General features: G+C 41.5%; 1 protein-coding gene across 1 annotated transcript; it reads right to left on the bottom strand.

The window, feature by feature from the left end:
* Positions 1–13,468: 13,468 nt before the first annotated feature.
* LOC138877618 (uncharacterized) lies at positions 13,469–14,957 on the bottom strand. The gene is made up of 2 exons (XM_070157243.1): positions 14,590–14,957; positions 13,469–14,252 (listed from the first exon to the last, which is right to left on the bottom strand). The coding sequence occupies exons 1-2, from the start codon at positions 14,955–14,957 to the stop codon at positions 13,469–13,471; spliced, it is 1,152 nt and encodes a 383-aa protein (XP_070013344.1).
* Positions 14,958–16,756: the final 1,799 nt, after the last annotated feature.

Genomic DNA, 16,756 nt, shown 5'->3' with positions numbered 1-16,756 from the left:
ACTCAAAACGCCTACTACACTTTGAACAAGAAATATAGAATGACACATAAAACTCTTTATGGAGCTAGTTCTTCAATCTGGTCCATATAGCTTCAAGATCGCACTCTTAAATCTCACAAGAATTGCTCAAAATATTCCTTGCTATTTTGCTCTCAATTTGTGCTTGACTTCAGTATGTGTGCATCACCTATAAAAGAGAACACAACTGATATATATATATATATATATATATATATATATATATATATATATATATATATATTATAAATAAAGATTAACTAGAGTTCGATTGTTTTACTCTTCCTTGGTGGAAGAGTTCTAGTCAACTTCAACTTCTAACTCTTCCCTTATATTGGATGGAGTTCTCTTCAAGTAAGGATTCTTGCTCCTTACCAAATATGCAACCTTTTCATTCAGGAAATATCAGATATAACCACTTATTCTTATCCCTTTCACGTGCAAGCCTTTTGCTTAATTCTGTCTGTCACCCGTGTATACTGCCCATGGACCTATTTTACGGGTTCGAAAGTTCGCAGTTTCGAACGTTTAGCGGTTCGTAAATTTATGAAATTTGTGGGTTCGGAAGGTTTTTGGTTAGAAAGTTTTTAGCTTTATGTTTCTTATATCTAAATTATTTATGAATACAAGTTATTTTCCTTAATTTACGTATCAAACACCGAAAAATGAGTAAGATTATACTTGTTTTCCAAGAAAATATTTTCCGATATACCAAACACACCCATAGTTTAAATAATTCAAAATAGGCTTTAGAAACTACCCACGAGTGAAAAATATTCAATCTTTAATGATTTCGGAAAAAGTCAGCAAAAGTCAGCCCCAAGCTAGCTTGGTCAAAACAAGAGATTCAGACCAAAATCCAATTACCCATTAACCCCCTAGGCCGATTATGTGATTACTTTCAGAATCCAGACTCAATATGAGATCTAACTCTCATTTTTACAAAATTTCCAATTTCTACCTAAATCCCTATTTTTACCATGAAAAATCCTAGATTAAAGGTTAAAATCAATTGTCACGACCCAAGTTCGCCCTCTGTGAACTGTCGTGACGGCACCTAGTCTCTACGAATAGGTAAGCCTAACAATTACAGAAAAAGAAACAAAATGTAGAAAAACTAATAAAACTGGAGAGCAAATATAGAAACATTTAAGATGTCGCTCATCATATACTAATACAAGATCTAAAAACTGAACAACTTCCCAAAACCCGGAATCTCATGAAATCACAAGCTATGAATACTACATTGTGCTCTTACTCCAGAATGTCTAAATCAAGATAAATACAAAAGGGCTAAAACTGTAAGAGAGAATGGAAAGGGACTCCGAGGTCTACAGACACGGCAAATATACCTTGAAGTCTCTGGAGAATGGCCTCGCCTCAAGGGTAGTAGGACTGAGTCGAAGTACCTGGATCTGCACATGAAAAACATGCGCAGAAAGGGCATGAGTACACCACACCCGTACTCAGTAAGTGTCAAGCCTAACCTCGGTCGAGTAGTGACGAGGAAGGTTAGGGACTTACTGATTATAGCTAAAAAACGAGGTAAAATAGTATAGATTACGACAATATAATTAAATGCTAACAGTATGAAGTAATAAAGGATAATAAGAATAACAACGACTATAGCAGAGACAAAATCATCACAGAAGGAATACAACTCAATACAGAGATAACAACCGGGGATCTCTCAGTATCCCGAGGATCTGTTGGTATCCTCAATATGTGTGTTGGGGATCTCTCGGTATCCCAAGGATCTCTTAGTATCCTCAATATATGTGCTGGGAATCTCTTAGTATCCTGGGGATCTCTTAGTATCCTCAATATAAGTGGTGGGGATATCTTGGTATCCTCAATATATGTGCTGGGGATCTCTTGGTATCCCGCACTACAGTCCAAATCAACATATGTGCAGGGGATCTCCCCGAATACAAATTTGTAGTCCCAAAGTAACAGGCAGGGGGATCTCTCGGGATACCGTCCAGTAGTCCCAAAGTAAAGACACATCAGCAACACGAAGAATACTCAATTCAATTCAATTTCATACCAAGGAAAAATAGATATTTCTAACCTAGCATGCTGCTCATAATCCAAATAAGGCAGTTTGAGCAAGTAAGGCAATTAAGTCAATTAGTCATGCTTCCCTAAGCTAACATCAGGCTTAAATTGCAAGTAGTATAAACAAGAAAGGAAACACAATTATAGTTCCTAAGTGAAAATAGATTTTTCAACAATTAGCACAAGTACGCACTCGTTACCTCACGTACAAGGCATTTCAAATACCAACAAAACCAAATCCTAAGGGAGTTCCCCCACACAAGGTTAGGCAAGCCGCTTACCTCGAACTCGCTCAATCAACTCAATACCACGTTCTTGCCACGAGTACTCGACACCAATTGGTCCAAGAAAATCTCGTGGCAAGAATCGGGCCTATGTCCAAGAATTCGGAGTCGAGTTGATTAATCTCATGGCGATTTAGGAAAAATGACCAAAACGCCCCCCGGGCCTATGTCCAAGAATCGGGTAAAATTTACAAATTCGGAATCCTCATACTCTCACGAGTTCATTTACACAAAAATTAATCCAATCCGACATAAAAATCTAGATCAAAATTCAAAAATTAGGCCTAAGAACTTTTTCAATTTTTCTCCAAGTTTTCCACCCCAAATCCAAATTTAAAAGATGAATTTAAGCATAGATTCGTGGAAATTAATCAAAACCAAGTAATAATTACTTATCCAAAATACCCAGGTGAAAATCTCTCTAAAAATCGCCAATCTCGAGCTCCCAAATCAATTTTCCAAGGTTTTGAGACTAAACCCTCGATTCTGCCCCTTTTTTGACCAGTGAAACCGCATTTGCGGCTCTGGGACCGTACTGGCGGTCCCGCTTCTGCGTAGACCAAGTAGTACCTGCGACTTTTCATTAAACCTAAATTTCCGCTTCTGCGACTGGCTTTCTGCACCTGCGGTCTCGCAGGTACGTTCCACTTCTCGCACCTGCAGCTTCTGGAGCCTGGACAAAATTCTGCTTCTGCGGTCACCTAGCAGCTTCTGTGGCATCGCAGGTTGCGGTCCCATTCACGCAGGTGAGGTTATGACAGGTTCAGCCAACATCAAATTTTTTCTAAGTCCAATTCAACTTCCGCTAGGCATCCGAAACTCACCCGAGGCCCTCGGGACCTCAACCAAACATGCCAACTAATCCTAAAACATCATTCAAACTTGTTCCAACCTTCAGAATGCTCAAGACAACATCAAAACACCAATTTAACATTTGATTCAAGCCTAAAAACTCTAAAAACTGTTTACCTTAGTTACTGGGGGGTTTCGGGGAAAACCTATGCGGGGCACCTTTTGGGTGTGGGATTTCAAATTACGCTTTCAATCAAAAAGTCTATCAAACCTCGTCCGAATGACCTAAAATTTTGTACACGCTTCACATTCAACACTACGGAGCTACTCCAACATTCGAAATTCCATTCTGACCCTTAGATCAAAATCTCACTATCGAATCGGAAACTTCAAAAATTCAACTTTCGGCATTTCAAGCCTAAATAAGCTATGGACCTCAAAACACAATATGAACATGCCTCTAAGCCCAAAATCACCCAACGGAGCTAACAGAACCGACAGAATTCCATTTATAGGTCGTCTTCACACTGTTCTGACTACAGTCCAAATTCTAAAACTTAAACTCTCATTTAGGGACTAAGTGTCCCAAAACACTCCGAAGTTCCAAATAAATCCTCCCAGCAACTCACAATAGAAGAAACAAACACGGGGAATACAGTTAATAGGGGATCGGGGCATTAATTCTTAAAACGACCAGCCGGATCGTTACATCCTCCTACACTTAAACATTCATTTGTCCTAGAACGAGCATAGAGACATACTTGAAGTAGTTAAAAGATGAGGGTAACGGCTGCGCATATCCTGCTCGATCTGCCAAATCACCTCCTCGACCGGCTGACCACGCCACTGAACCTTCACTGATGCAATGTTCTTTTACCTCAGGTTCCGAACCCGCCTGTCCTATATTGCCAATGACTCCTTAACATAAGATAGATCCTTGTCCAATTGGACTAAACTGAAATCCAACACATGCGACGGATCACCGTGACACCTACGGAGCATCGAAACATGAAATACCGGATGAACTCCTGCCAAGTTGGGAGGTAAGGCAAGCTCATAAGCAACCTCCCCTACACGTCTCAATATCTCAAAAGGACCAATAAACCTCGGACTCAACTTTCCTTTCTTTCCAAATCTCATAACACCCTTCATAGGTGAAACCCGAAGTAGAACCCGCTCTCCAACCATATAGGAAACATCACGCACCTTCCGGTCCGTGTAACTCTTCTGTCTGGACTGGGCTGTACGGAGTCTATCCTGAATCACCTTAACCTTCTCCAAAGCATCCTGAACCAAGTCTGTGCCCAATAATCTAGCCTCACCTGGCTCAAACCAACCCACCAGGCATCTACACCGCCCACCATATAAAGCCTCATACGGTGCCATATGAATGTTGTACTGATAGCTATTGTTGTAGGCAAACTCCCCCAATGGAAAGAACTGATCCCAAGACCCTCCAAACTCAATCACACACGCACAGAGCATATCCTCAAGAATCTGAATAGTGCGCTCGGACTATCCGTTCATATGAGGGTGAAATGCTATACTCAACTCCACCCGAGTACCCAACTTATGCTGTAAGGCCCTCTAGAACCATGATGTGAACTGAGTACCTCTATCTGAAATGATGGAAATTGGAATACCATGCAGACGAACAGTCTCCTGGATATAAATCTCTTCCAACTGCTCCGAAGAATAGGTAGTGAACACAGGAATGAAGTGTGCGGACTTGGTCAGCAAATCCACAATCACCCAAATGGCATCATACTTGATCAAAGTCCGTGGGAGTCCAACTACGAAGTCCATGGTGATCCTCTCCCACTTCTACTCTGGAATCTCTATCTGTTGAAGCAACCCACCCGGTCTCTAGTGCTCATACTTCACCTGCTGATAATTAACACACTGAGCTACAAACCCAACTATATCTTTCTTCATCCGCCTCCACCAATAGTGCTGCCTCAAATCCTAGTACATCTTCGCGGCACCGGAATGAATGGAATACCGCGAACTATGGGCCTTCTCTAGAATCAACTCTCAAAGCCCATCAACATTGGGTACACATACTCGACCCTGCATCGTCAATACCATGTCATCATCAAAATTCACATCTCTTGCATCACCATGCGTAACCTTGTCCTTGAGGACAAGCAAATGAGATCAAACTGACACTCCAGGATATGATCAAACAAGGAAGTACTCGACTCCAAATGTCCCCCACACAAGGTTAGGCAAGCCACTTACCTCGAACCCGCTCAATCAACTCAATACCACGTTCTTGCCACAAGTACTCGACTCCAAATGGCCAAAATCTATTCAAATTAATTGCATAATATAAATATAACTTCAAGTAACTGATTTAATTAATTAATTCTAAGCTAAAATGCAAAATTAGGAAAAATGACCAAAACGCCCCCCGGGCCCACATCTTGGAATCGGATAAAATTTACAAATTCGGAATCCTCATACTCTCACGAGTTCATTTATACCAAAATTATTCCAATCCGACATAAAAATCTAGATCAAAACTCCAAAATTAGGCCTAAAAACGTTTCCAATTTTTCTCCAAATGTTCCACCCCAAATTCGAATCTAAAGGATGAATTTAAGCATAGATTCGTGGAAATTAATCAAAACCGAGTAAGAATTACTTACTTAAAACACCCAGGTAAAAATCTCTCTCAAAATCGCCAATCCCCAGCTCCCAAATAAATTTTCCAAGGTTTTGAGACAAAACCTTTGATTTTGCCCCTTTTCTGACCAGTGAAACCGCATCTGCGGCTCTGGAAATGCACCTGCGGTCCCGCTTCTACGTAGACCAAGTCGCACTTGCGACTTTTCATTAAACCCAAATTTCCGCTTCTGCGACTGCCTTTCCGCACATGTGATCTCGCATGTGCATTCCACTTCTCGCACCTGCAGCTTCTGGAGCCTGGACCAAATTCCGCTTATGCGGTCACCTAACCACTTCTGCGAAACCGCACGTGTGGTCCCATTCACGCAGGTGTGGTTATGACAATTTCAACTAACATCAAATTTTACCTAAGTCCAATTCAACTTCCGTTATGCACCTGAAACTCACCCGAGGCCCTCGGAACCTCAACCAAATATGACAACCAATCCTAAAACATAATTCAAACTTGTTCCAACCTTTGGAACGCTCAAGACAACATCAAAACACCAATTTAACATCGGATTCAAGCATAAAAACTCCAAAAAAACTTTCAAATTACGATTTCGATCAAAAGGTCTATCAAACCTCATCCGAATGACCTGAAATTTTGCAAACACGTCACATTCAACACTACGGAGCTACTCCAACTTTCAGAATTCCATTCCGACACTTAGATCAAAATCTCACTATCGAACCGGAAACTTCAAAAATTCAACTTTCGGTATTTCAAGCCTAAATAAGCTACGGACCTCCAAAATACAATCCGAACACACATTTAAGCCTGAAATCACCCAGCGGAGCTAACGGAACCGACAGAATTCCATTCCGAGGTCGTCTTCACACGGTTTCGACAACGGTCCAAATTCTAAAACTTAAACTCTCATTTAGGGACTAAGTGTCCCAAAACTCTTCGAAATTCCAAATAAATCCTCCCGGCAACTCACAATAGCAGAAACAAACACGAGGAATGTAGTGAATAAGGGATTGGGCGTTAATTCTTAAAATGACTGGCCGGGTTGTTACATCAATGGGTGTTTATGTAAATAGAATAAAATAGGTTACAATTTATTAACCAACGAAGTGGAGATGAAAAACCTCTTCAAAATTGTGTCTAGGCTGAGCTCAAACTTGAAAATGGTGAAAAATGAAGAAAATCCTGACTTTGGAATGTTTTAATCACTCGCTGTTAGGTGTTCATCGCGTTGGAGAAGCAACTGATATGATCGCGAAGCACAACAGCCAAAAAGTCCTTCGCGTTCGTGAGCTACCATTTGAGTTCATGGAAGCTCACTCCACCCCCCAAATCCCCACAAAGCTTCACGTTCGCGAAGAGTAAGCCCCCCTCCACTTTGCGTTTGCGACCTGACCCTCGCGTTCGCGAAGAGTTGTTTCCGCCCTAGCCCAATGTCCCCTTCGTGATCGTGAAGAACATAGCACCAGACATCAGATGCAACAGAAAATCAGCAACTCTCAAGTCCAAAAGTGTTCTGTAGCCTATCCAAAATTCACCCAAGCCCCTCGGGCTCCAAACCAAATGTGTACACAAATGTAATAATATCATACAAACTCTCTCCTGCGATCTAAACACCAAAATAACACCTATAGCTACGAATCGGGCGTCAAAATGCATGGAATTTCAAAGAAAATTAAAGAACTTCTAAAATCACAACCGAGCGCCCGAATCCTATCAACCCAACTCCAATTTGCAGCAAATATTGCATATAAGTTCCAAATAGTAAAAAAGACTCATACCAAGTCCTGGAACCAAAATCCAAACCTGATAACCATAAAGTTAACCTACGGTAAAATCTAGGAAATTCCAAACCTTCAAATAACTAGCTTTCGGCAAAACAAGTCAAATCAAGTTAGGAACTTCCAAATCCAATTCCGGACATATGCTCAAGTCCAAAACGGATGCAACGAGATCGTCAAAATACCGATCCGGGGTAGTTTATACAAAATATTGACCGTAAACTCAAGTTATTATTAAAGCCAAAAATCATGTTTTATTAAAAATTTCACATAAAATATTTTCGAAAAAAGATACGGACTGCACACATAAATCGAGAAATATTAAATGGAGCTAATAGAGGTCTCAAAATATGGAAATAGGACTAGTACTCAAAATGACCTATCAGGTCGTCACAAATGATTATGTCCATAATCTAATGATGAAATTGGACAAGTCATTGGAATGATTATAGAGCAAGATTAAATATAATTTATGTTTACTATAGGAATGATATTATTTTTACTTCTTGTGCTAGTATATTTTGTATATATTGAATGGATCAAGTAGAGTTAGATATTTTATACTCACTTAATAAAATAAATTTTCTAGTCTATTAAACATAATTATACTCTTAATTTTCATGTAATAATTATCAGTTGTGTGTATTATTTATTAATTTAATTTATTAAAAGATGAGATTCTTTGGTAGGTCAATATGCCTGATAAATTGTATGATAACATTATAAATTAGCAAAATAATATTTAGTTGATGTAATCCATAGCTCGATCTAGAGATTGATAATACACCTTTACCAAAGCTTATAAATTTTTACATATAGACCTTGTAGATGGACTTTATATCTGCCACATGCAATAAGTAAGTGAAGGTCTAAACAAAGTTAATTATCAGTAATTTAATTTATTTGATTAGTATCTATATCTTAATATGAGGAGTTAAATAATGTTTAATGGTAGAATTTTAAAATTTAACTAAGGAGTACAATTACAAACTTTTAGTAGAATAATTTATTATTTATTATGGTAGTATTAATTCAGATATTTAAAATTAATTCCCTAATAGCAAGCCTCTTTAATTAAATTATATGGGAGTTGTTGTACCCGAATAATTAGGAACTAAATGAGATCTGATTTCTTGATGGAAAAGAAAATTCTAGCAAGTTTGTGAAAGAATTTAAAATCATAAAACCTATGGTTTTATAAAGGTTCTTATGATAAAAGGGGGTTGCTGAGATGGTCAGCACCCTCCACCTACAACCTCAGGGTCATGGGTTCGAGTCATCAAATGAGAAATAGCTCCAACAAAGAGGGATCAAATGGTAGGGGAATCAATACATATATAGCTTGGAAGCTCTTTTAAAAATAGTCATCACACTTCAAGAGTTTAGTACCGATTTTAAATTCGATTGAAATATGTGATTAATAGGTTATATGTACTTTGGTTATAAGTACTTTACTGTATGTTTTGATGATCTAACAAACTTACTATCCAGAACCAGATAAGGAACCCGTTACATATTTACAAGACCTCAAGTTCACAAGATTTCAGGTTGGAACTCAGCGTGAAATATGATTCAACCCCTCAGAGTGGAAGGAACCGCTAAGGGACTAGGTCCCTACCAGTTCCCGAGTAGGTTGTACAAAGTTAATTCTAGAGATGGGAAGTTGCTACCTGTACACGTGTCACGCCCCAAAACCGAGGGGCGCGACCGGCGCTCGACCGGGCAGCCCCAGCCAAGTGGACCTGGGTGCCTTTCCTATTCCACGTGTTACCCCGCTTTTCCATTTCCCATTAACCAAGTGAAATAGCCATTTATAAATTTAAACACATTCTTACGAGATTTACATAGCATACATAGTTACTTAGCGTGGTTTACAAGTTATACTGCCCAAAATACATAAGTACATAACCCACATTTCCTGTCTACGGAGCCTCTAGGGATACAAAAGAGTGATACAATACTTGCCGGTAACAAGGCTCCGACTATACCTTTGATGCGATTTCAAGGTGTGATTCAAGGAAGAGTAGTGAAATCTTTAGTTTTCCCCTTTCCTCTCTCTAGAATCGCTCTCCCTTCACTCTAGAATACCAGAAATTTCCCCAAAAATAAACCTCAATCGAGTTAAATGAAATGGGGTTCGGGTCTTAAAACCCCATTTTTTTGTACTGTCGGACCACGTGGGGCGCCGCAGGGCACGGGGCGTCTGTGAAAAATGTGTCTGAAAATGAAATTTTGGACCATACTGGAATTACTACTGGCGCGGCGCGCCGGGCGGCGCATGGGGCGCCGCGGTAGTTCAAATTTCTGTGCTGCTTTGGTAATTTTGTCATAACTTTGTGTAGGAATGTCTGAATGACGAACGGTTTGAAACGTTGGAAACTAGACTAAAAGTACTTTTATTTTATTGGCTGTGAATCACACAAATCTTTACATAAATGGAGATATAATTGTCCAAAGTGAGGTCTTGTGCGCACTCATTTGCAACTTTCGTCTATTATAAAATTTTATAACTTGACTTAGACTTAGGCCTCTCCTTAGACCCCAATTAACTTCTAATATGTCTTATACACTTATTAATATATCCAATTGATATCCATAATATCTTTAATCCTCATTTGTACGCAAGATAAAATATTTAGCCTACCTTGGCACCACAAAGTCTTAAATTACTAAACAAAATTTTCTGGGGCTTTACATTCTCCCCCGCTTAAGATCATTCGTCCTCGAATGAGGATCAAGTTTCATTCATTAGTCATCCTTATGTAACTTCTGCTTTTCACATTATGAAATATATCATCAGCCCCGAATTTGGCTAACTCCTTAAATTTTCGAAAAATTTGCCAGAGTTTCCTTTGTAACTAGGACTATCCACCTGTTAGAGGGCCCTGGATATATATCCTAACAGCATATACATGTTCCATAGACATAACATAACTTGTTCAACACCAACCATGGCCGCATAGGCAACATACATAATCAAAATGGAATAGTTTAACATAGATCAAATCAAAAGATAAGAGTTTATAGGAGCCAAATGCATGAAAGCTATTATATAACTATTCAAACAAATGTGGGTACTTCTTTCTCATTTCTTCCGCGGCTTCCCAAACGGCTTCCTCAACTTGCTGGTTCCGCCATAATACTTTCACGGATGCAATTTCCTTATTTCTCAGTTTTCGAACTTGCCTATCAAGAATGACAACTGGGACTTCTTCATATGATAGCTCTTCATTCACCTCAATAGTCTCGACTGGCACGATGGTGGACGGATCCCCTACTACCTTCCTTAACATAGATACATGAAAGACCGGGTGTACCAATGACATCTCGGGTGGCAGCTCGAGTTTGTATGCCACCTGACCAATTCTCTGAATGATTTTATATGGTCCGACATACCTTGGACTTAATTTTCCTTTCCTTCCAAATCGCATGATACCCTTTATTGGGGAAACTTTCAAGAATACCCAATCGTCTTCTTTGAACTCCAAATCTCTGCGACGCATATCCAAATAGGATTTTTGGCGACTTTGAGCAGTTTCCAACCTTTCTTTAATAAGCTTGACTTTCTCCATGGTCTGATACACGAGTTTCGGCCCTATCAATTCCGCTTCTCCAACCTCGAACCATCCGATGGGAGACCTACATCTCCTACCATACAATGCTTCGAACGGTGCAATTTGGATACTACTAGCATAGAAGCTGTTGTTGTAAGAAAATTCTATGAGCGGCAAATGGTCATCCCAACTGCCCTTGAAATCAATAGTACAAGCACGTAACATGTCTTCAAGCGTCTGAATAGTCCGCTCTGCTTGCCCATCGGTTTGTGGATGAAAAGCTGTGCTAAGGTTTACCTGCGTACCCAAACCTTGCTAAAATGTCTTCCAAAAGTGGGCTGTAAACTGAGCCCCGCGATCTGAAATGATTGAGACTGGGGTACCATGCAACCTGACTATTTCTTTGATATACAGCTGAGCATACTGTTCCGCTGTGTCGGTAGATTTAACTGGCAAGAAATGCGCTGATTTCGTGAGTCGATCCACGATCACCCAAATTGAGTCGAATTTGCATGGAGTGAGCGACAACCCTACCACAAAATCCATGTTAATCATCTCCCATTTCCACGTTGGAATTTCTATGCATTGAGCCAATCCATCGGGCCTTTGATGTTCGGCCTTCACTTGTTGACAATTCGGACATTTCGCCACAAAATCTGCCACATCCCTCTTCATGTTGTTCAACCAATAAATTTCCTTGAGATTATTATACATTTTTGTAGAACCTGGGTGCACAGAATACCTGGAAGTGTGAGCCTCTGCCATGATCCTTTCCCGAAGACCGTCGATATTAGGAACACACAGGCGGTCTTGGTACTGTAGAGTACCATCATTCATGCCAAAGGAAAAAGTTGTGGTCTTGTGTTTATGAATCCCCTCCTTCTGTTGTGCTAACAACGGATCGTTAAATTGCTTCTCTTTCACCTCTTCCACGAGCGATGATTCAGCCCCTTTCTGTACAATTACTCCTCCTTCATTAGAGTCTGCAAGGCGAACTCCCAAACTGGACAATTGGTGAACCTCCCTGGATAACGGTCTCTGCTATGCCTCCAAATGAGTCAAACTTCCCATGGATTTTCGATTAAGAGCGTTTGCCACAACATTAGTCTTCCCCGAGTGATAGAGAATATCAATGTCATAGTCCTTGAATAATTCTAGCCATCTTCGTTGCCTTAGATTCAACTCCTTCTGCTTGAAAGTATATTGAAGGCTCTTGTGGTCCGTGAATACATCCACATGGACCCCGTATAGATAATGTCTCCAAATCTTTAGTGCGAACACCACCGCTGCAAGCTCTAAGTTATGAGTTGGATAGTTCTTTTCATGATTCTTGAGTTTCCTAGAAGCGTAGGCTATAACCTTTCCATGTTGCATCAGCACACACCCGAGCCGACTCTCGAAACATCGCAATACACCACAAATCCCTTTGTACCCTCTGGCAGGGCTAATACCGGTGTTGTTGTCAACCTTGATTTTAATTCTTGAAAATTCTTTTCACAATCATCGAACTATTGGAATTTAACTACTTTCTACGTCAATTTGGTCAATGGAAAGGCAAGAGTAGAAAACCCTTCCATAAACCTCCTGTAGTACCTAGCTAAATCCAAGAAGCTGCGGATTTCGGTTGGAGTGGTAGGTCTAGGCCAATTCTTCACTGCTGCAACCTTCCGAGAATCAACCATAATTCCTTCCCTAGAAACGACATGACCCAAGAACGCGACAGATTCAAGCCAAAATTCACATTTTGAAAATTTCGCATACAATTGATGTTGCTGAAGAGTCTGCAAAACTGCCCTGAGATGGTTAGCATGGTCCTCCCGACTTCGAGAATATACCAGAATGTCGTCAATGAACACTATCACAAAGGAGTCTAGAAAGGGCTTGAAGACCCTATTCATAAGGTCCATGAAAGTTGCGGGGGCATTTGTTAGCCCAAAAGACATCACCATAAATTCAAAGTGCCCATACCGGGTTCTGAAAGCTGTTTTTGGAATGTCCTGTTCCCTTATCTTTAATTGATGATACCCGGACCGCAAGTCAATCTTTGAGAAACACATAGCACCTTGCAATTGATCAAACAAGTCATCTATCCTTGGCAGAGGATATTTGTTCTTGATTGTAGCCTTGTTGAGTTGCCGGTAGTCAATACACATCCGCAGCGATCCATCTTTCTTCCTTACTAACAAGACCGATGTGCCCCATGGCGATACACTCAGCCGGATGAAACCCTTATCTAACAAATCCTTCAATTGTTCCTTTAGCTCTTTCAATTCTGCTGGTGCCATTCTGTAGGGTGGAATTGATATTGGTTGCATTCCTGGCATCACATCGATACCAAAGTCAATCTCCCGATCTGGGGGCCCCAGGGAGCTCATCTGGAAAGACATCCGAAAATTCATTCACAACTGGTACAGAATCAAGGCTAAGCGCCTCGGCATCAACATCTGTAACCCGAACTAGATGATAGATACACCCCTTCTTGATCATCTTCGCAACCTTAAGGTAGGAAATAAACCGACCTCTAGGCACTACATTATCACCCTTCCATTCAATAACGGGCTCATCAGGGAATTCAAACCTAATAGTTCTAGTCTGACAATCAAGCTTAGCAAAGCATGAATAAAGCCAATCCATTCCGATTATTACATCAAAGTCGACCATCCCTAACTCAACAAGATCGGTCGTGGTATCCCTACCCCGTACCATGACAATGCAACTCCTATAGACTCGAGCAGCCAAAATTGACTCACCAACCGGAGTAGATACTGAAAATGGTTCATGAAGTTGTTCGGGTTCTACCCCAAAACTTGAAGCAATGAATGGGGTGACATAAGACAAAAAGGACCCCGGATCAATAAGAGCATAACAATCAATGGCCTGAAAAGACAAGATACCTATGACAACATCTGGAGAAGCCTCTGCACTCTGGCAACCACTCAAAGTGTAAAATCGGCTAGGTCCACTTCTACCACGAGCTCCACCCCTAATTGTACCACACCCTGCGGGAGCTGGAGGGCGCGTAGATGATGTAGCAGCTGAAGAACCGGATGGCTGAGCAAATCCCCTACCCGTGCCCTGTCTGGGCGCATGACAGTCCCGCTGGATATGACCTCTCACCCCGCATCTATAACACACCGGGATATCCAAATAACAAGCCTCTGTATGGAATCTCCCACACTTGGGGCATAGAGCTCCCCCTACTGCTGTGATCCCCCTCCTGGATGACCGGACTGATGAGGTCTCCTGCTATCTGAACCTGGTCTCAAGTGACTGCTCTGCTGATAACTGTGCATAGATGGCAGTGCGCTTGCTGAGGACTGAGCATATGACTGGGATGACCCTGATGGCCCCCTTCTCTGAACTGGTATCCCTGAGTGACCCACTGATCGGGCCCTGCTGTTACTCTCCCTTTCTGGCCGTATTTTCAACTTCCTAGCCTCTGTGGCCTGAGCGAATCCCACATCTTCCCATAATTCATATCTGAGTGTAAGGCCGTTGTAGCAGCCTCGTTCACCACCAGGGGACTAATACCCTGAACAAATCGCCGAACTCGATCACCCATGGTCGACACTAACTGGGGAGCATACTTGGACAATCTCACAAACTCCATGTTGTACTCCCAAACACTCATATTGCCCTGCTTGAGGACCTCAAACTTAGTGGCACGGGCCGCCACTGTCTCGGCAGGCAAGAAGTGGTTCATGAATGCATCTACAAACTCATCCCATCTAGCTGGAGGTCTTTCCTCCCCACGGGAATCCTCCCACATATCGAACCATGAATACACTGCTCCCCTCAACCGGTATGAAGCCAACTCAACCCCCTCCATCTATGTAGCCTTCATCACTCGAAGGGTCTTATACATTTCATCAAGGAAATCCTGCGGATCAGCCGCTGGGTCTGTTCCTGTGAACTCTGGAGGGGCCAACCACAGAAACTGGTTGACTCTGGAGCTGGCGGAATCTCCCTATCCGCTGGAGGACATAGGGGCATCATGGGATCTCTGGGCCTGAGCGACTACTAACTGGGTCAACATATGGATGGCTCCTCTAAGGTCCACATCAGAAACCCCGGGACCGAAAGCTGGAACTGCATCAGGATATGGAATATCAGCGGGAGGGATGGTAGCACCCTTTGTCGTAGCTGGAACAAGAATACTTGGATCTGGAATAAATGGGCCAGGTAGATTCAAGACCGGGGAGTCACTCTCACCCACGATATCAGGTACATGATTCATAGCCACACTTGGGGTGGCATCGGCCCCGAGGCCGAGTCTAGCTCTCTTCTTGGTTGTCATTACTGAAAATTTGGAACAGAGCACGAGTTAGAGGTAAAGACTTCCACTTTTCACTTCACCGCACGATATAGAGTAACAAAGAAGAAGGTAATTTCCAAAATGCCTATGTAGCCTCCAACTTATAGATGTGGTCGACAACACACCGATTAGAAGGACTCTACTAGACACGGCTCCGAGACATCCAAGGACCCTTTTAAAACCTTAGGCTCTGATACCAAGTTTGTCACGCCCCAAAACCGAGGGGCGCGACCAGCGCTCGACCGGGCAGCCCCAGCCAAGCGGACCTGGGTGCCTTTCCTATTCCACGTGTTACCCTGCTTTTCCATTTCCCATTAACCCAGTGAAATAGCTATTTATGAACTTAAACACATTCTTACGAGATTTACATAGCATACATAGTTACTTAGCGTGGTTTACAAGTTGTACTGCCCAAAATACATAAGTACATAACCCAGATTTCCTGTCTACGGAGCCTCTAGGGATACAAAAAAGTGATACAATACTTGCTGGTAACAAGGCTCCGGCTATACCTTACACTAAAAATCAAAACAAGACTCCAAAATAAAAAGCGGCATGAGCCACGCAAGGCCCCGGGAGGAAAAGGGCTCACCAATGCTTCTGGCGGAAAGTGAAGGGGAGCTATGGTCGGTGGACTGGAGTACCTGCTATGGATCCACCTACAATCATAACACGAATGTAGCGTCCCCAGCAATAAAGGACGTCAGCACATTTGAATTGTACTGGTATGTATGAACAAACTTTCCCTAAGTAAACTCAAACCATACACAAGTAACAAGTAGTAATGGAACAAACAATCAAATACACATGTAAGAAAACCATCAAGCTAAACAAGTTACAATCTCTCCATTTCCCCTTCAATATTTTCACATCAATGATTTCACAACTTTGTCATATTTTCATTTCAATAGTGATTTCGATCACTTTTCCACCCTTATTACCTCGGCTACCCTTATCACCACAACCCACACCTTATTACTTCGTGTTGCGGCACGCAACCCGATCCCACCAAACAATCACAATTCACAAACAACACAACAACAACAACAACAACAATTCACAAAGAACAAAAACAACAATTCTGAAAGAATTTCTATAGCCATCAATACTATTTCCATCATATTCAACAACCCATATGCATTTTATGTCACCGCGATAATTGCCAATACAAGCCATATATGTTATTACCACAGTTGTTCCAACTGCATCATTTACGATTTCCTTCCATCATTTGTTTCTCAACTCTTACCACATAACACATTCACAATCACACATTTGGTTTATTGCCAATTACGTACACCATTATATCGGGA

This window comes from Nicotiana sylvestris, chromosome 9 (genome assembly GCF_000393655.2).
Source record: "Nicotiana sylvestris chromosome 9, ASM39365v2, whole genome shotgun sequence".
Lineage (NCBI taxonomy): Eukaryota > Viridiplantae > Streptophyta > Magnoliopsida > Solanales > Solanaceae > Nicotiana > Nicotiana sylvestris.
This window is presented reverse-complemented; position numbering and strand designations above follow the sequence as displayed.

Coding starts and splice junctions, on each gene's coding strand:
- LOC138877618 (XM_070157243.1), bottom strand. CDS start 14,957: ATGGAGGGGGTTGAGTTGGCTTCATACCGGTTGAGGGGAGCAGTGTAT. Junction 14,253..14,589: donor GATATGAATTATGGGAAGAT/GTGGGATTCGCT, acceptor GGTGTGTTATAG/ATGCGGGGTGAGAGGTCATA.